Raw genomic sequence first — 25,603 nt, 5'->3', positions numbered from 1 at the left:
TGATGTTTCCAAGAAGTGAGAAGAGATCCACAAAATATGAAATACACGAACCGCACCTTTCCTTCAAGAATCGAGTGGCTCTGATACCATGTAATGAGATATTGCGGAAATATAAAGAGTGCTTATAAGCACTTACAACAATGAATAAAGGAGACAATATCACAAGTCCACTAAGGGACAATACAAGCACAAGCCTTTAAGAAGGCAACAATATAAAAAGCCTCTTATTGAAAAGAGAGAGAACTCTACATTTTAACAAAACTCGAAAACAGTTTTCTAAAACAACTATGTCGGGTATTGATGTAATATATATATTGATGTAATATATATATATATATACATATGTATAATATATATATATATATATATATATTTATATATTATATATATATATATATATATATATGAGGTACATTTTAACACCCCCCCCCCCACAAAAAAAAAACAAAAAACAAAAACAAAAACAAATTTCTTCAATTTATTGCAATGTTTTCGTTCACCATCGAGAAAATACCAATAACGAGATTTGTGACTTTGCTATTAACCAAGCGTCGCAGCGAGCAAAGTGACTCTTTGTGAATGATCGACGCAGAAATCCTGCTTCGCAGATAAGAATCGATCGATGTCACCAAGACATCTTAAAAATTCACGTATCTAACGCACAATGACAGCATCGCCAACGTGCCGGCTGAAACCCAATCAAACCCATCGGTTTCTTTCCATTCATTTCCAACCAAACACGCATTGAGCTCGATCGAGACTCAGTAGCAAATCAAACAACAACAACGGAGGGACGAGAAATGACAGAGGAGAGAGAATCGAGAAAAGAGAGCGTACCTGAATAGAGACATCGTCGATGGCGGAGGTCGTCGGACGTCGGTGGAGGAGGTCGTCGGTCGTCGAACGTGAATAGCGGAGGAGGTTTCCGGTCGTCGAACGTCAATGGAGGAGGAGGTCGTCGATCGTCGGATGTCAATGGAGGAGGAGGTCGCCGGTGGCCGAAAACGAGAGAGAGAGAGAGAGAGAGAGAGAGATGAAAAAAACAAAAACCCTAAGTTTCTTTTTTTTATCTTTACGATTTTTTGAAAATGTCCATTTTGCCCTTATTCAAAAACGATTTTCTTTAATTTTTTTGTTTTTCACGTGTTAATTTTTTTTTAAAAGGGACAAACTTGACATTTTAAAAAACACATCCTCCTTTAAAGGAGTACGCGTACCCCTTTAATGGGGGACGTGTACCCCTTTATAGGGGGACGCGTACCCCTTTAAAAAGGGACGCGCTTCTTATATTTTTCATGCGCTTCCCCACGCGTTTCGGAAGCGCCACGTTTCGCGCTTCCAAAGCGCGTGTCGGGGAAGCGCACTTCCCCTAGTACATGCACGTTTCCGGTAACTCTGAGCTGGCCTGGCTTGCCAGGCCAGCCGACTATGCTGAACCCAGCCGAGTAGGGTCCAAGAAAAAAAAAACACTTTGTCTTCGTTTAAACCCCGAACCAATTGACAGTTGGCTGGATACAGGTCGAGTTTTAGACCCAGCCGACTGTCAGTCGGCTGGGCATGATTTCAGAGGTATGTTATAAAAAAAACAAGAGATAATAACTTTTTTATAATTTTTTTTTTCTGTCCAGCTGGGAGGTCTGCCCAGCCCTGACAGCACGCACACAGGCCCGGGCTGGGCCTGTGCACGAGCTGTCAGGCCCAACCGATGGGCTTGGCTGGGCTGTCTCGGCTAGTCCGGGGCTGACAGGGTCTTGCCAGGCCTAGCAGCCCACTGCCAGGCCCGGCCTGGGTTCAGTTCAGACTAAACCCTGCCGACCAGGGTCGGCTGGGTGTAAACCCCTTTAAATATATATATATATATATATACTGGTGGTTGTTTATTGTTTTACAAAAGAAAATTTTAGCATGTGCTGTGTATGTATTGATGTGTATGTCTGTTACATTGATTCTTTGTTTTTATGTACATATTCATGTTTAAGTATTCAATGGGTTTGTATATGATGATTTGTACCCTGTCATGCCTAGTTGCTATGAAAGCAAGATACCTATGTTATGAAAAGTGGTTAGGCATGCATCTATGTTAGCAATATGGCAGAAGCTGATTATGGGTGCTATCATGATGTGGTTAAACATGTATACAAATTCTCTCTCTTTTCTTAACCATGTTTCAAAAGAATATATTTTTGAATGTGATTCACATGATGAGCTAAATGGTGCAAGTGACTTGGTGTAATGTTACATGCCTAGGCATTATCCTAAGTGCAAAGTGTGTGCATAATGCACGAATATATATATGAGACTCATAGGAACTTACCTGTGTACAACTGACTGGGCTCCTCATGTGAAATGAATTTAATGAGAACATGTACTGCAGAACTTAATGAAAACATGCATTGATTTATTGAGATCATGTACTGCAGAACTTAATGAAAACATGCATTGATTTATTGAGATCATGCATTTGGCATGAATATGCACACATGATGGGAATATGCACTTACATGAGCACATACATCCAAAGGAAATATGCATTGGCATGGATACATGTATGTAAATAAAAGAATGCACTTGACATAGTGGCATATGAATTAAGTAAATACATGCTTATGAATATTTTTGTTTCATACGCATGATAAAGGTTTGCATATATGAATGTGCATTTAGAAAGCATGTGGTTTATTTCCTATATGTCATGTTATGGTTTTTGCATATGGTGCATCGATGATCGAAATGAATCATCGTGGGTCGGGTGAGCCTCGAGTTGTGGTTTGCTTCTTTATTTATTTTAATGCATCGCAAAAATCACATTAATATTTTGCACTGCATTGCACTATTCTGTGTTTCCACGGGCGAGAGTCCCGTGATGGCTCTCGCAGGGGTAGTTGCGAGTTATTGCCTTTGTTTGTATGTTGAATTGCAAATTAAAAAAATGAGATAATAATAATCTGATAAAAATAAAAGAACAGTGTAATCTACTTTTTAAGATGTCTCGTCGGGAGTACGAGACTCTTGGAGTTGTGATTTTGGGAAAACCACGAGGATACAAAAACTTCACGTGTATTGTTGTTGCCCCTAACCTGTTATTGAGGTTCTTCTCTTAGCCACGGTTTTAGGGAGTCTGTCACTTTGCTTGGGGTGGTGTGTAGACACAACTATTGTTTTGGTATACTAAGAAAAATGACACTTATAGATGCTGATGTTCTTGGTGTCCCCGACATTAGATGATGATTTCTAATGTTCTGATGGATGATACTGTTTCCTAATATCGGTCGAGGGCTAAGTTTGGAACCCAGTAATAAAATACAAATTGTGTCTTAAGTTACCTTGGGAACCTGACTTGACCTCAAGAATTTTACTCGTTTTGAGTATCCGCGGGCAATGGTAATAAAAAGTGGAACTTAAATATGTGTGCATCCTAATAGGGATATATATATATATATATGTATATATATATATAAGAAAACTTGATTGAAGATAATAAATTATGCATACATTGCATTGAAATCATGCATATTCCTGCATATTTACTTGTTCCCTTAATTGTGATATATTGATGAATGCATGATGTTGTTTCTTAATGCATGTTAAATGTCTTTAATGCTTAGATTGTGATCTCTGTTGTTATTAAATGTTCCCTCATGCTTAATAAATGTTTCCTATTGCATGAATGATTATTTGAATTATGAATGTGATATATTTGTGTTCCTCTAAATTATTGCATTCATTCTTATCTATATTCTTTATGCTTATTTGGTTCATTAGAGGGATTCGTACGCATAATTTCTCGGATTTCTAACACCCTATTTCTATGATTTTTTCGCAGCCGTAGGGGATCAGTGAAGTGACTCGCTTCTGAGAGAGCTGCGAGTGCTACACGTTTGCTAGACAACTTCGTAGATGGACAACATGACTTTGTCTTTCTTTACTTTTTTTTAGATTTAATTGTTCATGCACTCTGATTCTTTTTATGTAATTATCTCGAGACTACTATTTGTTACTTAATTAATAAAATTTTGGTTTGCTATGGTATGATTGATAAATATAAGATCCCTTGTGGTTGGTTGATTATCCAACGAGGAGTGAAATTGTAAAGGCCTTGGGTTTCTGAAAATGTTTCTGCAATGGTTTAAAAAAAAATTCTGCATTTTCAAGGGGTATGAGTTGGGGTTGTTACAGCTCCGCCCCCCGCCTGACGAAAGGAAGCCAGAGGCAAGAGACAGAGCCCCCTGCCAACCGGAGAAAGCAAAGGCAGGGGGCTCTGCCCCCCTTGCCTGACGAAAAGAAAACAACGGCCCTGTCGGACGGAAAGAAGACATGAAGGAGAAGAAGAAAAAGAAGGGAAAAAAGACGAGGAAGACCACGACAAGGAGAAAAACAAAGGGGCGTTGAGGGTTTACCTGCGAGGGGAGTCGTCAACGAGGTCGCAGAGGGGAGGCTCGGGCAGGCTGCCGGCGTTGGGGGTCTTTCGATGAGCAGAGAGATCGTAGCAGGGAGAGGGAAGGAACAACAGGAAGGGGAGACTGTCGCCGGCGGTTGTGCTTGCCGACGACAGCTGGTCGGGGAAAGCGACGAGAAGGAGAGAGAGAGAGCACAAATGAGGGCTACTAGGGGGTTTCGAGGGTTTGCCAAGGGAGGCTGTCGGGCTGTTCGATGGCAGTGGGTCGCCGACGAGAATAAGAAGAGGGGAAGAGGGTGATGATCGCCAGGTGGAGGGAAGATTGCCGACGCGTGGGGGAGGGGCTCGCCGACTGTCCCTCCTTTGCGTGCTTTATTTAAAACACGCAGGCGGTGAGGCAGTGCTCGATCGCCTGCCCCTATTTGGATACGGGTCGGGTCCGAATCTGACCCGGGTCCACTTTTTTTTTGTGTGGATTTTACAGGTAATTTGGACTGTATCCAAAGACTTCAACCAGTGCGTGGCTTTATCTTTGAGGGAGAATGAGAATAGAGTTAACCTAAGCGCGCCATCTCCAAAATTGTTGATCCTAAGAGTAGAACAGATCTCAAGAAATTCATCGAGATGACGATTAAGGTCTTCATTACTAAGGCCATAGAAAGATTTTAACATTTGGATAACACTGACCTTAATCTCATATTAGGGTGCACCTACATTAGTTCTCACTATGCATGACACGAGATTGTACTTCGTAGGAACAAATTACTCCCTCAAAGAATGAACTAGGGCAATATCTTCCACCATGGGTAGGGTTATACGAGCTCTCCTGAGGATTAATTCAGGGTTCTCGAAATGATCTATAAGTTGAGGGCCTGAAGAACGTTGCCCTTGCATACACCGTTGAGTTGAGACCCGATGCACTACTCATCCTAGGGCTTTCTACCTAAACTAGCGTGCAATCGTAATCAAGCCACACCACGAAGCAAGCAAAACAGAAAAATACTAAAAATAAACAAAGATCACTTAAATGCGAATATAGAGCTTGAAAGCAAACTACATGCTCGGTCACCTAAGATGGTACCTTAGTAGGTAGGCCGTGCAGAAAAAGTAAGTTGGCTCTATGGTTTGCACTCAACATGGTTCTAACAATCCTAATTAAGTAACAAAAGCGAATTAAACAGTCCTAGATATCAACAAAAAAGTAAACTAGGCAATCCTAAAAATGCAAAAGCAAACTAGCAATAAAAAATATACGCAAAAGAAAAGCAATAAAATGAGTACTTAGTCTTAAATCGCCGTTCTCCGGCAACAACGCCAAAAATTTGATGCAACTTTTTTTAAAGGTATTTTTAAAAGTGTTTTTTCATATAAACTGTCAGTGCAAACCGTGCATCAAATCTTAAATTAATCGATTCACACTAGTGGTGAAGTTTGAGTCAAACTCAGGAAACAGGTTCATCTCCTCCTCTGATGCAGAGCATCCAGATCATCAATGCAGTAGAGATGAGTTGGATCCAAATCCAACTCACCATACCCGATCTGAGATACAATACCTCGCAGATCCAATGATATGCAGGACTATCCGAGTCCAATTGAATCTCTGAGAACCAAAATCCATTTTTATTATCATATTTCAATTTATGAGAATTTTTCTTTTACTTTCTCAGAAATTGCATTTTTATTTTTTATTCTATTTTGTCAAATTAAGGAATCATATTAGATATTTCTTTTTATTTTTAGGTGCTGGATTCTACGGATCCGGATAGTTCTAGTGCCATGTAGGATCTTTTTGTGGCACTAGAGGGTCTACGGGGTTACAAGGTAGTTTTCTTTTTTTTATCATATTAAATTTTGATGCATTTTTTTTGGGTCTAGTCTTAGAATTGTTTTGGATCTGGTCCAAGATCCAAACCCATTTTTTTTAAAACTCAGTTGGCGCCATTTGTGTGAGGACAAGTATAGTCCTCATTTTGATTCCAGCATTGACTTTGAAAGTCAATATGGCTGTTAGGAGGTATGTTAATGCTCTAGCCTGAAATAGCCAACTCTTGGTCTTGGGAGGGCACCAACTTGGGGAAGGGCTCTCTCTCTTTATGAGGCTCCTTCCCTAGGGTTTAAGAACCCTAAGGGGTCGACCAACAAGCGGAGACTTTTGTTTTGTTTGAAGAAAAATTTTTGGAGAATGAATGGAGTAGGAAGAGAGAAGAGACCGTGGTGGAGACTTTGGGCGTGAAGGGTTGTGGGTTGTGCTTGTGCCAGAGTGTGTGAGGTGCTGTGCGAGTTCAAGTGCCCGGAGATTCTGTGTTCGTGGTGTCATCAACCCAAGTTCGTCGAGAACAACCTGCGTTGCTGTTGAAGTACGGTTTTTTGTTGGCTGCAAAAACAAATATCCATTTTCTGATATCTAGTTTATCATTTCCTGTTTTGTATGAGTGTTATTATTTTCTGCTGGAAACGTTTGCTTAACACTGTGGATTTTTTTACAAGTTATTATTATTGGTGTTTATTCGACTCTATCTTTTCAAAGCTTGGATTGATTGAGTTTGCATCTGGTTTTGAAACTTGTTTGCTTTTAAAGAGAGGGTCGGATTTACTTATGCTTGCTGATTCTTGTGCGTTTCTGTATTCGGGATTGTCTAACCCTGTACCAGTATTTGGACTGTATCTCCCTAGATACAGGTTCGTTTGGGGCGTTCTTAGGCTCGTTGGAAAGCTAAGACCTGCCTCTACAACTTTGGTGTTTATCACTTTGCCTGAATTCGCTTCATAATGCGGCTAAAATTCCTGTCTAATTCGGTTGCCTGGATTTCACCAGAGCTCTGCTTTGTTATTCGTATCTCTCAGGCAGTGTTCAACATTTTGCTTGTTCCTCATGAACGGCTGAACAAAAAATTACGAGCCTTAACTTGTTGGAAAGCTAACGTCTGGCTCTATATTTTTCATGTTTAGCATTTTGCCTAAATCTGTTTCTCTAGGCATCTAAAATTCCTGTCTAGTTATCTTGATTTCTGGGATCTAAGTCGATTATGTTATTTACAAATTCATGACAGGGTTCTGTATTTGATTCATATCTTGCTCATTGCCTGTTTGTTTTGAAGATTTGATTGATGTTTTGGAAAGTTAATACTGAAAGGAACAACTTTCATGTTTTACACATTTAGTGATTTGGATGTTTGATGTATCCAAAATTTGGTTTGTTTCTGCTTATGTCACATGGATGCGAATGCGGATGCGAGTGCAGGTGCGGGTGCGGGGGTGTGGCACTTTCAAAAAACTTGGTTGCGGGGGTGCGACAAAAATATAATATATATATATATATATATATATAAAGTCCAAAAGTTGGACATAAATGATCCTGGGTGCGTTGATCTCACCCAGGGTTAGGTTGACCGCACCGGGTGCCGCACGCGCACCCGCGTCGATGCGGGTGCGGCACCCAGTTGGCCGAGTCCCTGTGACATAGGTTTCTGCATGCTAGAAATTCTTAAACTGAAACTCGTACAGTTAAACTAAGAAAACATATCAACATATTTTGCTCATATCTTCCTGAGTATAAATCCAAAATTTGCAAACATAGGCTTGTGAGGGTCTGAAAACCCTATCCAAGTCGACGGTCTCATCATTGGACGGGTACTGGGTGTCCTGTTTGTTCGTTCCACTAAAACCATCATATTTCAGTTGTCACAAATCCAAAATCTGTGATTTCAGATCCGCTGAAAAGTTGAGCTCGTTGCACATCTTTTCTGTTTTCACACCTTCTGTCAAAACAGAATGCTCCTATCTTTAATCGGAGATCGGTTGAGTCCTGTTCAGACTCTACTGTCAATACTTTAGGCTTCCGCACGTGAAGATCCATTTGGATCTTGGTTCATGGATCGACATCTTCGCCGGATCCGCATCCTCCTCCTTTTGTCATCTCAAGCCGAGTCTCCTCTTTGCAAACTTCGACAACCACATCTGCAAGAGGCAAGGTGGAGGATCTATGAAGAAGTGAAGACCTCACTTGTTCATATTCAGGGCCCAACCCTTGTAAAAATTAGAAAAAATGTTCTTTTTTCATTTGCTCTCTTCTTAGTTCAACATCTTCAATAACAACCCATTTGGGTTCAAGAAGTACCAACTCATCCCATAGGGGAGATAAGGCACTAAAGAGTTCACGAAAACTCATATCTCCTTGCTTGGTAGTTCTAATTTTCTCTTGCAAAAAATATTGTCTTGCTAAATTCTTTTGTTTATACATGCCTTTCATAAACAACCAAGCTTCATACTTTATTTTGAAGAAAGTTGAGAGAGAAAGAAAAAGAGAGGTAAAAAGAAGAGAGCTTCTACATGAGTCACTATAATCAACACAAGTTCTCAACGAATAAGCGCTTCCAATGAACACTTGATTGAAAAAGAAGCTCTTCCACTAGAATCACAGCAATCCACATAAACACTTGGTGATTCTTCACAAGTCCAAGAGCACTATGGATCTGATACCATGTAATGAAATATGAGAAAAGGTAAATACAAAGTTCACATGCACTATCACAAGTCCAATAATGGACAACACAAAAGCACTAAGGCACAAAAGTGCATATGTACAACTCACAAGAGTCGATAGAACACAACAATGAAAAATCTAATCTTTATTTAGTCACAAATGCTTAAGAGAAGCATTGAATACAAGAGAGGGGGTCATCCCCTATTTATACAAAAAGGAGAGCCATGGGCTCTATTGGGGAGCTCCCAATAGAGTTGTTGGGAGCTCCCAACGGTCATAAATATGACCGTTGGGTAGCCCCAATGACTCTATGGTCTTTGGACTATAAAGCCCATGCTCAAATACAAGAATGACTAAAAAAGGTAAAAATAAATAAACTATAAAATATTGTTCCTAATGAACAATATTTAATACATGAGGTGAAAAAAACAAAAATACCCTTGAGGGGCAATACAAACTGAAATATATATATATATATATATATATATATATACTATGTCACAGGGATTCGGCTAGCAGGGTGCCGCACCCGCGTCGACGCGACTCGACGCGGGTGCGGATGCAGCACCGGGTGCGGTCAACCCGATCCTGGGTGCATTGACCGCACCCAGGATCATTTAGGTCCATGGGCTGCGAATTTTTTTTAAAAAAAATTCTGCTGACAGCAGCTGTCTGTCAGCTGCTGACAGCAGCTGACAGACTCTGTCAGGGCTGAAATGGGCTGCGATTTTTTTTTTTTAAAAAATTCTGCTGACAGCAGCTCTGTCAGGGCTGCGATTTTTTTTTTAAAAAAAAAATCTGCTGACAGACAGCAGCTGTCTGTCAGCTGCTGACAGCAGCTGTCAGCAGAAAGGGAACCCCCGACCCCCTTTTTTTTATATATATATTTATATATTTTACATTTTTGCCCCTGCCACACCCCCCCGCACCCGGGTTTTTTGGAAGTGCCGCACCCGCACCCGCACCCGCACCCATGTGACATAGTATATATATATATATATATATATATATATATATATTTCAACATGATCCAGATCTGATTGACCTGGATCTGTTTAGACTTAAGTCTGATTCAGACTTGGGTCAAAGCAACCCAGATTTGAATCAGACCTGAACCTATTTTGACCGAAGTCAGACTCAGTCTTGTGTCAAAGCAGACCTAGGTCTGAATTGAACCTGGGCCTGTTGGGTTTGCTTTGACTCAGTCTGATTCAGACCTAGCTCGAAGTAATCCCAGGTTTGAATCAGTCCCAGGGTTACCATAAGCTTCTTAGATAAGTGGGAAGCTCGTTTCTTCAAAACTCATTTCGGAAACATGATACTCCTCGCTTTTGAAACTTGATGAGAATCTCGATTCTCCCACGCTTTTCTTATGCTTTCTACACGCTTCATCTATTCTTCTTATATGTTCTCTCACTCTACTTTTTATGTTTTTTTATGTGTTTCCTCTCACGCTTCTCACTCACTTCCATGTGCTTTCTCTAAATTGGATGTCATTATTTTTAGATTTTGTTAAAAATTTAATTATTACACTAAAAAATCATGAAATTTAACAATAATCACTTTTAATTTTGTTTTTATTTGCATTCCATTTCGATTTTCATTCAATTCTTATATTGCTTTTTTTTATTCCTCGCTTCTCGCTTTCTATACATTTTAAAATGCATCGCTTCTCGCTTCCACTTCCTGTATCATTTCTCGCTTCCGCTTCCTAGTCTGGCAACCTTGATACAGACCCAGGTCTGTCCAAGATTTTAATATGTATATCCGCACCTCTGCACCCAAGTGTTTTGAAAGTGCCACACCCCCACCTATGTGACATAGCATGAGACTTTTTGGATAGAGTTAAACTTGTGTTATTGGAAATTTCCCTTGTGAAAATGTCAGTGCTATCCAAGAGAGGGTCTGTCATGAAAACTTATAATTTGTTAGGGATAGTAGAAATCAGCGGATTTGTTAACTAGTAAGGTGTAATCCACATCATAGTATTTCAATGTTGGGAACTAACCCTCTTCATGGAACCACTGCATCTCCACTTCAGCCCTAGCAGGGCTGAATACAGGGAACTCTGTATAATGTAAATTCAAAGATACTTAGAGTATAAGGTTGAGCACAAGGGATTTGAAACATCTTTTTGATTTTCCAACCAGGCTTCCAGTCCGTTGGGACAAAACTGTCATAGTTGTGATGAATGAAGTGCGAGTAAGCAGCCCATACCATCCAGAAAATGTTAGTGGAGGAACTCCGGCTGCTAATGACCGAGTGAAGAAAGTGGTAAGAGACATCTCGATCATGCTAATAGGAGTAATATATCTTTTTATTTTTCTTTGATATGCTTATCTACAGCTTGTAATAATGTGGAATCCTTTTGATTGTGTTTCCAGCTTGAGCTTGAGAGGAAAAGGTTGCAAGCTCGTAACTCCACACAGTGAGTTCTTTTTTCCTTTTTCTTTATTACTTTTCATTTTAAATCTCAAACTCCGGATTGCAATACTATATTTCAGAGTTACTATTTATGAAGAATGAATCGTATACAGACCAAATCATCTTTGAAGAACATCTATGACTTTCTCACACTTCATGTCATTGTTCATGTGATTGGCGTGTCTGATAGAATTACATATTATCATGGAAAGATTATTGCTGTGATGATGTTACCATGGCATTCAGTCATTATGTTTCAAGTATCAGAGGTTCAATCTAAACTATAGACTCATCTTGATCTCAGATTTGTAGTTTGAATGTGTCCATGTTGTGGTTGTATGACGTCAGTAGTTGAGTTTAACTGTTACTATATACTGGCATATTCAGTGGCTGAGCTTTCTATTGCATACCTATCAATCGTTCACCTATTCTGGGTAAGTAGCGATCCTAGCAACTCTAGAACCACACTCAAGCAGATTTAAGCGGTGTCCTTGATTTTGCGAAAGAGTGAAAGTTTCAGTTGGTATACCGATTTTCTACTTTTTGGCTCTCCTTGCTGTTTTCCACTTAGAAGCTGTATGAGATCGAACTCTCCATCACCTGACTTGATTCAAAACTTGGTTAAGGTCCAACTTAAGCTTTCCTCTCTCTCTCTCTCTCTCTCTCTCTTTGTGTGTGTGTGTGGTTCAAGTTTGACACTCTGCTAACATGGTGCTGCATTACATTAGGAACCCAGTTATGCTATTCTATCACGAACTAGGGTAGAGGCTCGGTCATTGGGAAGTACATTATTTTGGATCTGTATCAGACCCATGTGGTGATCCGTAAGTTGACTGTGCCATATATGGTCGGGTCCTGGTCTGGCTCTAGAGATAATCATAAGCAACACGGACAATCAAATTAAAGTATTTTATCTCAACAATCGTATTTGTGAAATTCTATTTGGATCAAGGTTAGAAGTGTCTTAGAATGACTGATTTCTGATTCTTGCCAATAGGCATGACCTGGATCCAGGTGGGAAGAATGGTCATGCACTCACTTGATCCATTGCGTAATGATTGAGTTTGGATGTGGGTATAACATGGCGCATTGACAGCCTAACGGATGACATGAATATTGTTTTTGAAATGTAGACATGGCAATCTGGATGATGTTTCTAGGTCTCACAAATCTGATGATAATCGAAATGTCTTTTTTTTGATAGCCAAGTTAAATGATAACCCCTGCTGGATCTGAACCTGAGGTTCCTTGGTTATGATAGTGCTACCTAACCATCCACCCAACTCATTCGACCCAGGAATATCCTAATTTGATTACACATGATTGGAAATGTTTACATTTGGACATGCTAATCTGAATGATATTGAAGCCTGCAAATGAGCTATCTAGTCCAGCTTCAAGTTGGAGCGAAAATGGATATGGTTTGGTTGGATCTTTGATATGGATCCAACACCTTTTTCTTAGACGTGGTTCTTAAAATAAGATTGGGAAGAGTATTATGTTGTATTTGGATTTAATTAATTTGCCTTTGTTCCTGATCATAACACCATTTTCTGTCAGAATTGTTTTGGGATCTTAGATCACATCAGATCTCTTCACATGTAAAAGCCTTGTTCCCAATTTTTTTTTTAATACAACCAGTGTTATCATACAAAATTCAAGCTTGGATTCAAATATACAGCATCGGCTCTGAACTAGATGAAGATTCGGGTTTGGATCTAGACCTGGATCAACAATGTTCCAGCCTGTAATCAACTTGTTGTCATCCCTAGCTCAAGGCTAGATAATCCACTACAAGTTTGCCTGTTAATGCTTGGCATGACTCACTAGGCCTATTATCTAGAGCTAGGCTTAAATTAAGTTGAACCAAACAATGTGGAGCTATGGAAACAAATTCTTTTTTGTATAATAGGGGAGAATTACCTCACTCATTGGCAAGATCATTTGTGTAAAAACCCTAGGTCCTCCTTGCCTACCAAGGAGTATACCCAGCTTCGGCATCGTTGTAAAGAGACTTACACTTGTCGGTATCAAACTTTGACATTCCTTCAGCTTTGGTGACTTTCATGCCCTAACTACTGCCAGATGAGCAGAGCCACCCATGTGAGCAAATTTGTGATAGCTGAATCGAGTTCATTTCCCCTAATGGTATGGCTTTACACACCGGCTCAATGCATTCTGGGTTTGGGTACATGGTTTTGTCCCTGAATCAACTAATTTATCAACAATAAACAAGGTTATTTTAATGTAGTGGATGCTGCATACTGAAAGTATTGCTGACCAGCAAGTTGAATGAGCTGAACTTGACTTGTTTTGGGTCAGAATAAGCTTGAGCTTGAGCTAAGCTTGCGCCAAGTGAGCCTACTTATCACGAGTCCAAGCTGAGCTCAAGCTGGCTTGTTTCAATAAAAAAAATATTTTTAACTCCCTAGCTTGTTTTAATTGCAAAAATGGAAAAATAATGTTGAAAGAAAATAATTGAACTCCCTCTTTCACGCATTCACATACATGTGCGTGCACAAACGCTTGCACACGGATAAGCCTTCATGAGCCAAGTTAGATAATATATGTTGAACTTGTATAATCGGCTTGTTGAGCCAAAATGAGATCATTCCTGAGCCAAATTGTGAGCAGCTTGCTTCATTTAACAGTCCTATATAAAAGTGGTTCTTGATTGAAAAAAAAAAGAAAAAGAAAAAGAAAAAAAATGGTCACGTTAGAATTAATGTTTGGATAATGAAATTATTTTTTCCTCTCTTGTTTTTTGGTCCTCACCAACTGAGAACATGGCCCGAGGGTTATCACCCGCAACAGTTTTGGTTGCCGTGAACTTGCTTCTAAGATTATGTGGGAGGAGAAATAAGAGTTTCACTTCAATATTACCTTCAACACTGATCATGAGGAGCCTTTCTACTCTCATGGATAATTTTTAACACTATGATTTGCCTCATATCTAGTGTCGTAATGACCTATTTCGTGGGCCCCACAGAACCTGAATGCGAGGATTACTTCAAATCATGAGAGAGAGAGAGAGCTTAACATATTAGGCCCCATTTTTCGTTGTTTTATGATAGATCTGAACCGTTAGATGTATTTAGCATGCTCGATTTAGTGGGAATCGATTTTTGGATCATATTTTTTTGATGAAAAAACATGTTTTTCTGAGCCAGGAAAATTGGTACCTTCATAGCCATTGATTGTGGATCACCGGAAAAACCTGTATACAGGTCAGATTCCGGTGATCCAAAAGCCGATTTCCACTAAACAAAACCTATAGATCACATCTATGTCATATACGGTATTAGATGTGAGAAAAAAAATACTTAAAACTATAATTTTTTAAGGGGCCTAACGAAAAAGGAGACTTAAAACTATATATATATATATATATATATATATATATATATATATATATATATATATATATATATATATATATATATATATATATATATATATATATATATATATATAGTAATGCACTGGTGCTGCCCTGTTAGACCCCTTAAAAAATTGTAGTCTTTTGTGTTTTTTCTCACATTTAGTGGGAACCGCTTTTGGATCACCGGAATCTGAAACGTATGCAGGGTTTTCCAGTGATCCAAAATCAATAGCTATGAAGCCATCAATTTTTCCGGGCTCATAAAAAAATATTTTTTATTAAAAAAACATGATCCAAGAGTTGATTCCAACTAAATCAAGCATGATAAACAGATTTAACGGTTCAGATCTATCATAAAACACTTCAACTTATGGGGCAGAACGAGAAAAGTGGGTTTAATATGTTCAGTTCTTATATATATATATAAAGAGAGAGAGAGATGAACATATTAGGCCTCATTTTTCGTTCTCTCCCATTCTGCCCCATAGGTTTTAAAGGTTTCAACATGCTTGATTTAGTGAGAATCAACTTTTAGATCATGTTTTTTAGATGAAAAAATATATTTTTATCAGCCGAGAAAAATGTTCCCACTAAACAAAACCTATAGATCGCATCCACGGTGTTACACATGAGAAAAAATACTTAAAGGAACACATTACTCGTATATATATATATATATATATATATATATATATATATATATATATATATGAGAATGGGCCCCCCTTTTTAGTTAGGTCACAGTTAAGACCCTCCAAAAATTATAGTTTTAGAGGTTTTAAATCATTAAATGTATTTGTCAATGCTTATTCAATAGAAAAAACATGTTTTTAATTAAACATCTTTCTGCTCATATGTGTATTTCAAGGGTGCGTTTGTGTGTCACAGAAAACGGGTTGTTTTTTTGCAGAAACGGACGTGCATTTTCGCAGTGCCCACAGTGACAACACAGATGCTGGAATCATGCATTTCCGTGGAAAACCCTTGATGGGTGTGCTATTTTACATGTTGGAGGTGGGTTTTCTGTGGAAACGGTTCTCGTGAGGGGTGGGTCCGATTCCATTTCCACGGCAGTGAAATCCACGAAAGTGCAAACGCCGCCTAAAGAGGTAAAAAAAAAATCAATGGTTGATATTGTACTAAAATTTGATGATAAGATAATCACCCACTGAGGGACAAAAATTAACCCCTATGCTCTGTATGTGGGGGGTTTATCTTTCCTAAACAATCTTTACCCCGTCCCATAAAGAATGTAAAAAAAGGTAAAGGTACAATCTCACAAGGATTACAAAAAACAAACTTCACTCTCTATATAACAAGGACATTGTTTCACGTGTTAAGGAATCACCCCTCCTTTTTCTTTCTGCTGTGACCTCAAACTTCACTGTATACCTCTGTTTCTTGCTCTCTATATTCCCCACACTACAACGTGAGAAACTTGGTTCCAACATCCCTTGAGCCAGGCTGAATTAAAAGATTGGCTGAGCCACCTTATCAGGATTTCCGTGTTGAGGTGCTTTCTTGTTACCAAACTTGTTGGTTATGAACTTCCACACATTGGCCGCCATATTGCATGAGTATTTTCCTCTTCCGGTTGGCACAGACTGCATAGGCAAGGGAATACCGAATCTCTACAACCTATCCTGAGTTAAACAGTCTGTTGGCACAACTCAGGTAAACAGTCCATGAGGCTGTGGTAAGTGGTTCGGCAACCTTATAGCTTCGGGCCACTTCTCCACAGGGCCCTTGAATCTGATCTCATTCCGTTTTTTTTCTTCTCCTGTTCACCGCTGCAGGCTCATTGTTCCATAAGAGCTTGTGAGGCTCTAAAAGTTAGTTGAGGCAATATATATACCACCAAATTAACAAGGATATGATATCAGACCATGGTTGGGAGTCTTCTTCATAGCTGTGAATAACTTGGCTCACGGTAAAGCCCATCTGCCTCTGAACTTTCCCATAGCGCTCTCCCGGAATTCCATGCATTAGAATTGTTTGGTCCCATGGTTCAGACCAAAATCTAACTCTCTTCCCTTTACCCAATCTCCAGCGGATCTTCTCTTTGATAGCACCCGGCCCAACCCAAAAGCATGCCCTTCCATCCTCATGAACCCCACGATGGTTGTTTAATAGTCCACATCCTTTTGATAGTCAGATAGTTTTTACTCGTGACAGCCCATTCGACCTCACCATGTAGCAAAATCCAAGCATTGTAGGCCATATTGGCTTATTAACCTCCACCAATCGTCCAAGGCCTACCCCCTCCTTCATTCATCAGACGGCATAGATCTGACCATTTGATGAGATGGATATGGGTGCTATTTAGGGGTGTGAACGGGTTGGATTTATCTGGACCCGACTCATACCAAACCCTATAGGGTCGAGTATGGTGATAAATGACCCAGGTCTGGACCTGAAGGTCCGATTAATACATGGACCCGAGTATAGTTTGTGAAGTTTTATACCAGACCTGGGCCCAACCTGAGTTTTGATTAAGATCCATAATTTTTCAATATAAAAATGATAAAAAGTATTATTTTACATGGTATGGCCCGGGTCTTGTTCATGTATTATCATGTCCGGGTATGGTTTCTCTTATAGTCAGTTCGATTAAACCTGGTTTCAGACCCGATACCGTAGACACTTCAATTTTGATCAGATCATTTTAAAGTTTGCTTAAACTTTTGGACTCAAAAATAAACTTTTCAGACTTTTGTCCAAAATATCAATTAAACTAGATGATCTTAGTTTTTTAACAAAATAAAAATCATGTCAATACAATATCAGAATAGAAAATTATGATGAAAATAATGAAACTTGTTCAATAAAAATTTTATTTTTAGGTAGGTCCCACTTTGAGTGCATTTTTTATCACCAAAACAATTGAATTTATTTTTTTTTTACTTAAAATGTGAATTAAAGTTGAGGATGTTAGCTTTTCAACATTTTGAATGATGTCTCAATCTGATATTAGGATAGAATGTTATGGCCAAAATAAGTTAATCTGTCATAATGGATTTGAAGTATGACCCGATTTAAGCACAAAGATTCAAAATTCTATTATCCAATCCATAGAGAACCTCTAGAAACTCCATTTATATATGCCATTTGGATAGAAGCCACCCAAAAGGCTATCATTGTCTTCTTAGAGATTTTTTTTTAAATATTCTTAAATCCTATTTTACCCAAAACTCTTCTTGGATGAGTCTTATCTTACATGAGGATAAGAATAGTTCCATTTGAGTTGGATTCAAACAAAAAAATTCTTAGATTCATATCTCATGCAAAATTCCATAAATAGGGCCCTACCCCTAGAGCCTGGTCATATGAAATTTTCATATCCGAGCACTAGCCCAGAGAACAAGCCCCCACCTTACCATACCCCTCTCTCTCAAGCTGTCATACCTACGCAGAGGTGCTACAAAACTCATTTCAATAACCATCATACATGTGCGAAGGTGCTACCAGACTAAAAGGAGCCTAAAAAGCTAAACGGACCCTCGAATCCAAAAAAAGTACTTTCTAAATCCTTGGCTAATTTATCTTGATTTTATTGAATTTTCCAATCATTGCTTATACACGTTTAATCTTTATTTGCATACCTGAACCCACAACTGTGTGATTCGAGCTACGAAAACCGAGAACATGTTTGGGCTTTACCTTTTTTTTTGGGCAAAGAACGGTCAAGACTTGCAAACGACATCTTCACATATTTCTAAAAAAGACTTTAGCGAATCTAAGTAAGTCTCTTTCCTTATTCAATTTTTTTTTTTGTAAATAGTTTTTTATGATCATGATGGTACGCTATTTTTTCATCTTTCATAGTTTAGAAATTCATTATTTAAAAGATTTGGGGTTACGTGGGACCCAAAATCATAGATAAAATAGTTTTGTTTTGAAATTGAAGAGGTTTAAGACCAAAATGGCAAATTGTATTATCGTTCAGGACCAAAACAGTAAACCATGTGTATGTCGTCCAAGGATCAAAACAGAAAACTTCTTTGTCGTCTGGGTCCCTTAACTTATTTTTTGAATAGCCTGTCTTCCGGACGCTATATTTTAGTGCTCTAGCATCAGAATCAAGCAATTTTTGATGCGTTGGAAACCAAAGATTCCCAAATTTATTTTATCTTTTGGGTGTTTTCTCTAAAACTACATATTTCTATCCCAAAAGTTTCTGGAAAGTTTCTGTTCTTGTTTTGGGACAGAAATTTCTGAATAGTTTGTATTCTAGGAAGGAGATCTCCACGCCCCGATGTTAAAATCGTGTGATTTTTATTTCTTATGAAAGATATCTCATTTTTATAAATTTTATCTTCTGTGAGTTTTTCCTGAAAATGAAAATTTCTAGATCTAAATCGCTCAAAAAGTTTATGTTCTCTGTTCTGTAGCCAACGATATGGCAAAATAGTTTATATTCTAGGAGGCATTTTTCTCTGCTCGGTTTTCAGATCTCGAGAAAATCATTTTTTTTTTGAAATCTGACATCTCAAACTTTTTCTGATCTTTTGAGAGTAAAATCTATAAAAAAGATTTTCTTGGTAAAAAAATCCTTGGAAAATTCTATTCTATTATTTTGGGGCAGAAAAACCCATTGGTGTTTTGGCATTATAAATAGCATTTCATGCTCCAGAGTCTAAATCTCGTGATTTTTGTTTTTTTCAGAGATAATATCATCTTCTTTAAAGTTGGTTCTTAGTGTTTAACTTGTTGGTTATTTCTTGAATCTCGAATATGAGATTTGCGTTAGGTGCATGCATAAATATTAGGTCTAGGTTTTTTCACAATTTTAGAAACACTTGCTAGAGATGTCACTTAAAAATTAATAGAATATCACCTTCAACAAGTTAGGGTTTTAATTGAGACATTGTTTGATTTATTGTGTACTCTTCATTTTATCTCCTCTTCTCTTAGGTTAGAGCCTTTTTTTTATTTGGATTTTCAAAATACATGTCACTTAAAAATTAATAGAATATTACCTCCAACAAGTTAAGGTTTTGCTGGAGAAAATACATGACACTTAAAAATTAATAGAATATCACCTCTAACAAGTTAGGATTTTGATTGAGACATTGTTTGATTTATTGTGTACTCTTCATTTTATCTCCTCTTCTCTTAAGTTAGAGCCCTTCTTTTTATTTGGATTTTCAAAATCTCCTATCCTATCATTCAGATTTTTGGATCCCTTTACTAGTACGTAAGCGGTGAGCTTGGGTATATCTATGGTGGTACCTTGAAGCCGGATAATCCATTCATTAGTACCTTTAAGCGGTTAGCTTGGATATATCGGTAGTAGATCCAAAAGGAAGCCTTAATCTATAAAACCTGAAGAGACTTCACAGATCCATGGAGCAATATCCAAGGAGAACTAGGGTACCCATTTGTTTTTGAAAATCACTCTTTACTTGTTTAGGCCCATGTGAACTAATTGCTTGGGGTATAATAGATACACGATCAAAAACTCCAAATCCAACCCATTCAAGAGAAACCAATTTTGGAGAATCCCACATACGAGATGCCATCTCATATGATGTCAACCATCATATTTGATGTGAATTTTGAAGAAAGGACCCATACTGACATTCCTGATGATTCTATAGACGACCGAAAAAAGGGAAACACTCTGATGTTCCCTGAGTCCAGCTCACGTCAGTACCCTCATCGGTCTCGTAAAGGTCCCTATGCAAGTTACGAGATGGATAGTTCCAACATGAATGATTCTACCAAAAGACATATCCTCAAGACCTCGCATTTCAAAACCCAATCTAAAGAAAAATACTAGTATCCTCACCAATCTCATAAATGTCTCCATGCAGGTTATGAGACAGTTAGTTCTAACATAGATGAGTCTACCAAAAGATGAATTTCAAGGACTCCACATTATAAAGCTTGGTCTAAAGAAACACACCCTCACTAGTCTTGTAAAAGTCTCCATACGAGTTACAAGACAGATAGCTCTAGCACAAACGAATCCACCAGGAGACAAACCCTTATGACACCTCACATTTTAAAGCTTGGTCTAAAAAAGGAGGCCATACAAAACATGGAGATGATAGAGGAGAAAATATGAAAGATCCAAGAAAGGTTGAGGCAAGAACAAACACGAGCTAAAAGAAGAGTCAAAAGAGCTTAGAAATTAGAATAGAAAAAAGCAGGAGCCCACAGAAAAACCAAGAGAGCCCAAGAATCAGATTTTGAGAAAGGCTACAACAAATGGGATGAGTCTCAAGTATCTGACTAGGAGAGAAAAGCTCATAGACCACAATTGACTTCCCGATCCAGACCACATCTTCGAGATCAGATAGAAAAATCAAGTCTCTAAAAAACATGGTCCAAAACCTCAGTGCTAGAATGAAGTACATGGATCTGGATTCGAAAGAGTACTCCTTAGAGGATTTCTTGCTGAAAGAGTGTGATGAGGATGGTAAGGACACTCTTCTCATGTTTTTAAAGTTTAGTGGGAAAGGAGACCCAATAACACACATATCCTTATTCATAGCGAGTGTATCCAAATATTGATGCAATGATAGAAGGCTGATCAACTGGTTCTCCAGGAGTCTAAGGGGAGAAGCTCTGGAATAGTTCATCATCCTGAACCTCCAACATGTCAGGGAGTTCAAGCAAATCATTAACCTATTCATAGATCATTTTCGCTTCAACTTGGAGGCTCTCCTAATCATCAGTCAACTTGAACAATAGAATAAAGGAGCCAATTTTAGACTCCTATGCTCATGTCATCATAATGGGCAACTTTTTTCAACCTTTGAGGATCCTGATCAGCATGGCTCAGGTTGCGACATATGTCGAGCTCATAAAAAAGGCTATCGCCTTTGAGGTAGCCATCAAAAGAGGAGTATATGACGGGTTCATGAAAAACAACAAGGACAACAACATATATAGGAAGTCAGATTCGCTAAAGGTCAGGTAAATGTTGTTTGAGCCTCATGACAGACCCCGCAAAAACAAGGAAACCAAGAGCAAAAAACCACTCCAAAATAGGTAAACTCAAATGGAAATGGGTATGATAGAAACCCAAAACAGACCAAAGATCGGAGATTCACAAAGTTCAAGCAAGCTCGGTCACAAATCCTTGATCTTCTATTGAAAGATGGCCTAGTAAAGTTACCCGAAGTGTCAAATCCATCATAGATAAAGGGTAAAAACCCCTATAATACTATCGATATCATCGGGCCATGATGCTGAAGAATGCATCATCCTTGGGCATATCATACAAAACAACATTGAGAGTGGCGAGTTGATGGTTGATGAGGAACAACAGAGCTAGGAAAACAATGACATGGCCATCTTTAAAGAGCCATTCCCCAACCACAACATGGAAGAGGATGTCCAAGATTGTGAACAAACAGAGAATTGGCTTCCAGAAAAGGCTATAGAGCAATGACCGCCTACCAATTAGTGATATGCATTCATCGAGCCTTCACGTGCAACGCCAATTCTTATTAACTACCAGCGGCTCATCAAGTTTACTACCAAGGAGGGATGAGGGTACAAAGAAGGCATACTCAAGAGAAAAGTCAAGAAGTTTCAAGAGAGTCATCAGATAAGCGTGTTTCGTCTGAACCCTCTAGACAATAATCATATCAAGGTTCCTCCCCTAATGTCCATTAGATAAAAGGACATCATCCCCATACAATCATGTTGTCCCGACCTGAGGGGCAAACAGATGCACCAACTGTTGGGTCAAAGGACAAAACAACCCCGTTAGCAAGCTCAATCGCGAGTGTAGCATCATCCAATTTAGACCGAGTGTCAGTTATAAACCATTTCAAAGGCCCAAAGCTTTTAAGAACAAGGAAGAGATAGACGACTCTCACCTCAGGAGTCACCCCTTATAGCAGCATGTGCAAAAATGTAGAAATGGATGGAGAATTGCTTTGCATATGGGGTACCAACCTTTTCAGGGACTGAGAAAAAACCATCAGGGCATAAGGGAGCCACTCCCAACAACACCAAAAGCAGGGACCCAAGGTCTAGGCTGCCAAGGACCTGAATAAAAAAGAGGCAAAAGAAAAAAAACTCCCATGGGTCCTAAAGGTTCATTTTAGAAATGGGTCAACCATCATCAACTCAGTACAGAGTCCAGTTGGTTCTGAGAACACAGGGTTGACACTTTTTTTGTATTAACTCAGTATAGACTCAAAAAGGTCAAACAACAATTTAGGCCCTTCTCCCTCTCCTTCTGAAAAAGACCAATGTGCTCAGAATAAGACGATTACAAATAAGGGCAGAACCACAATGGTATGGAGGATAAAAGACATCCTGTAGGGGTCATCATCCTAAGGCCCCAAGTAAGCCTTTAAAAAAATCCATACTTTGTAAATAGCTTCTTGAAAAAACCAAGAAAATAAAAAAAAATCAAAAAATCAAAAAATTTAAAAAAATTCAAAAAAAATAAAAAAACCCAAAAAATAAAAAAGTTCTGAAAACTCCAAAAAATTAAAATGTTTCAAAAATTCAAAAAATTGAGAAAAGCCAAGAAAAAGGTCAAAAATATTTTCTTCTCTTGAGATTTAAGCTTGCAGGATCATATTATTCTTGTTGACAAGACTAAGAAAACCTTTATCAAACCCCTTTTTTTGTTTTCTCTGAACATTCTCAATGATGTCTTTCTATAAAAATCATATGGGGGCATGTTAAAGGAGTCAGAACTTATCTGAAACCCAGAGATAGGTCTTCGTAAAGCCATCTAAAGTCCAAATCTCTTAGACAAGAGGGGACTTCTAGCTGCGAAGCATACAAACAATCACTCTCAAACCAGCTCTACCTCGTTCGACGAGACCCAAATGATCTTAAAAGCCCTGTTTACCTTTGAATATTGGTTTGACCTCGTTCAATGGAACCCAAAACAGTCTCCACATCCCAATTGTCTTGAACACTGGCCTGTCCTCGTTCGGTGAGACCACAGAATGGTCTTCATGCCCTAGTTGTCCTTGAACTAGTCTATCCTTGTTCGGCAAGACATAAGCGTGCTTTCATATGCATTTTCTGTCCCTAGATAAGTTCCCTAGAATCTTTGTTTTTAACTCAATAAGGCGTATTTCTTACTTTTGCCATCCTTTAACCCGAGGCTTAGAAATCATGGGTCCCATTACTACTCAATCCAGGAGGGATGCCACTATCTATCCAATCTCTACCTCTTTAAAGTTGTATGATTTGAGCTTGCCACCTTGCTATAGGTCCAGAGGTAAGTATTGGTTTTCTCCTAGCATACACTTTTTTATTCTAACCTTTACCCCTAAGGCAGCCTCATGACTGGAGCCTGCTACCTCGCCATGAGCTCGGAGTAGGTGTCAGCCTAAATGCATTGCTCTTTTTTGTACTTTGCTTTCTTTTATACTTTTGTTCTTTTTTTTCACATTTTTCAATATTTTTCCCAATCGAGATAAAATAAAAGGCTCCTCAAGAGGCTAACTTATAAAGTTGATTATTATTGAAGGTATTCAATACCCAACCTTTTTTCTAAAGAGATGGTTGTCGAAGTGGGTTTCCACTAGATCTATATTCATATATTGATAATAATCTCATGCTTCTATAATTCATACTTATAGACGCATGAGCTTGAATTAATGCATTAAAGTCCCTTAACCTCATTATATCGCTATCTTATTTTTTCTTAAGAATTGGATGTCTTATGTGGTAGACTCTCGGGTGCAGGGACATACTTGGGAGAAGGACCACTTTGAAAAGAGTTGGATCTATTTTGAGACAAGATTCTTGATCTTTAATGATCTTTCAATGATATGCCTTACATTATGGTGAAGCTCTGTCCTCCTATGATTTTTGGAGTCAAGGTGAACATTATTATCAAGACCATTGCTCTAGCCTTTTAGAGTTCAAACCTTAGTAGAGACCATTAGGCCTAACAAGATTGCCTTGAGACTTAATCTTATATTCCTATAATTAGTCGCTTGAAAACAAATTGAAATTAGAAGAGGAAAATCTCAGTGAACCGAGTGTCGCCACATTATACCAACCCAAGAGGATGAAAGTCTAAAGTGTAGGAATCTCAAGTGAGAATAATTCACAAAAAATAATCTTTTATTTATTTCAAAATCATGAGAAATTTAAAGATTTTACACATACCTTCATACTTGATCTGATTAGCCAAGATTTGCATCTCATGGACTTGAGGTAGCAGTGACTTTTCATCAAAGAATTTGAAATTCATGTACTTATCAACCAAAAACTTACATTTTCCTATATCCTCTATTTTGTACTTGCTTTAAAGAGCTTGCCACAACTTCTTTGTCATGTTGACTTTCCAGTAGAGGTCAAACGATGTGTTTAAGAGAGCATTCAATATATGTCTGTGGCATACAAAATCATTCTGCTTTCACTTTTGTCTCTTTTGGTTTTCAACGATGGTCTCATTCTCTCGTTCATCTAGATATTCTTTCGTAAGCACGTGTACTACATTTGCAATAGTAAAAAAGATGAGTACCTTGTGTTGCCACCTTTTGAATTTGGTGTCATTGAATTGGGATAACTTGGGCAACTCCTGATTTCCTTCCTTCAGTCTCTATATATAGAACCATCACTTGAAAATGTTGGGGAAAATGCTTCACTTAACGGGTCAGACAACTTAGCTTGAACCATGTGCGCTCGGAGACCCACGTGTACATACACAATCTTTCAAACGATAGTTGCCCCACTTAGGATAAAGTCCTCAGTGCAATGGGTATTCATGCAACTATGCTCCCAGGATACAACTGAGCTCTTTTCTCGCAAATGACCGGACAACTCCTTACACTCGATAAGTTTGACAACCTCGACATAGACCACCTTGAAATAGCCTCTTGACTAGGTTAGATTTGTGTATGGATCCTGAGTTAGATATGGGTATGGATCCTACAAGCAAACAAATATGGATCCTATAGCTACTGGATATGTATCCTGC

General features: G+C 38.5%; 1 protein-coding gene across 1 annotated transcript in view; it reads left to right on the top strand.

Annotated features, from left to right (window-relative positions):
• LOC149837459 (uncharacterized) overlaps positions 1 to 25,603 on the top strand; it is a 73,332-nt gene that overhangs the window by 26,361 nt on the left and 21,368 nt on the right. Inside the window, exons 4-5 of the mRNA XM_090007386.1 lie at positions 11,030 to 11,153; positions 11,264 to 11,307. Coding sequence (XP_089863512.1) covers positions 11,030 to 11,153; positions 11,264 to 11,307 — 168 coding nt within the window. The remainder of the gene's footprint in view (positions 1 to 11,029; positions 11,154 to 11,263; positions 11,308 to 25,603) is intronic.

The sequence above is a fragment of the Nuphar pumila genome, chromosome 5 (genome assembly GCF_984573655.1).
Source record: "Nuphar pumila chromosome 5, dmNupPumi1.hap1.1, whole genome shotgun sequence".
Taxonomy (NCBI): domain Eukaryota; kingdom Viridiplantae; phylum Streptophyta; class Magnoliopsida; order Nymphaeales; family Nymphaeaceae; genus Nuphar; species Nuphar pumila.
Note: the sequence above shows the minus strand (reverse complement) of the source record. Positions and strands in the feature narration are given on the sequence as shown.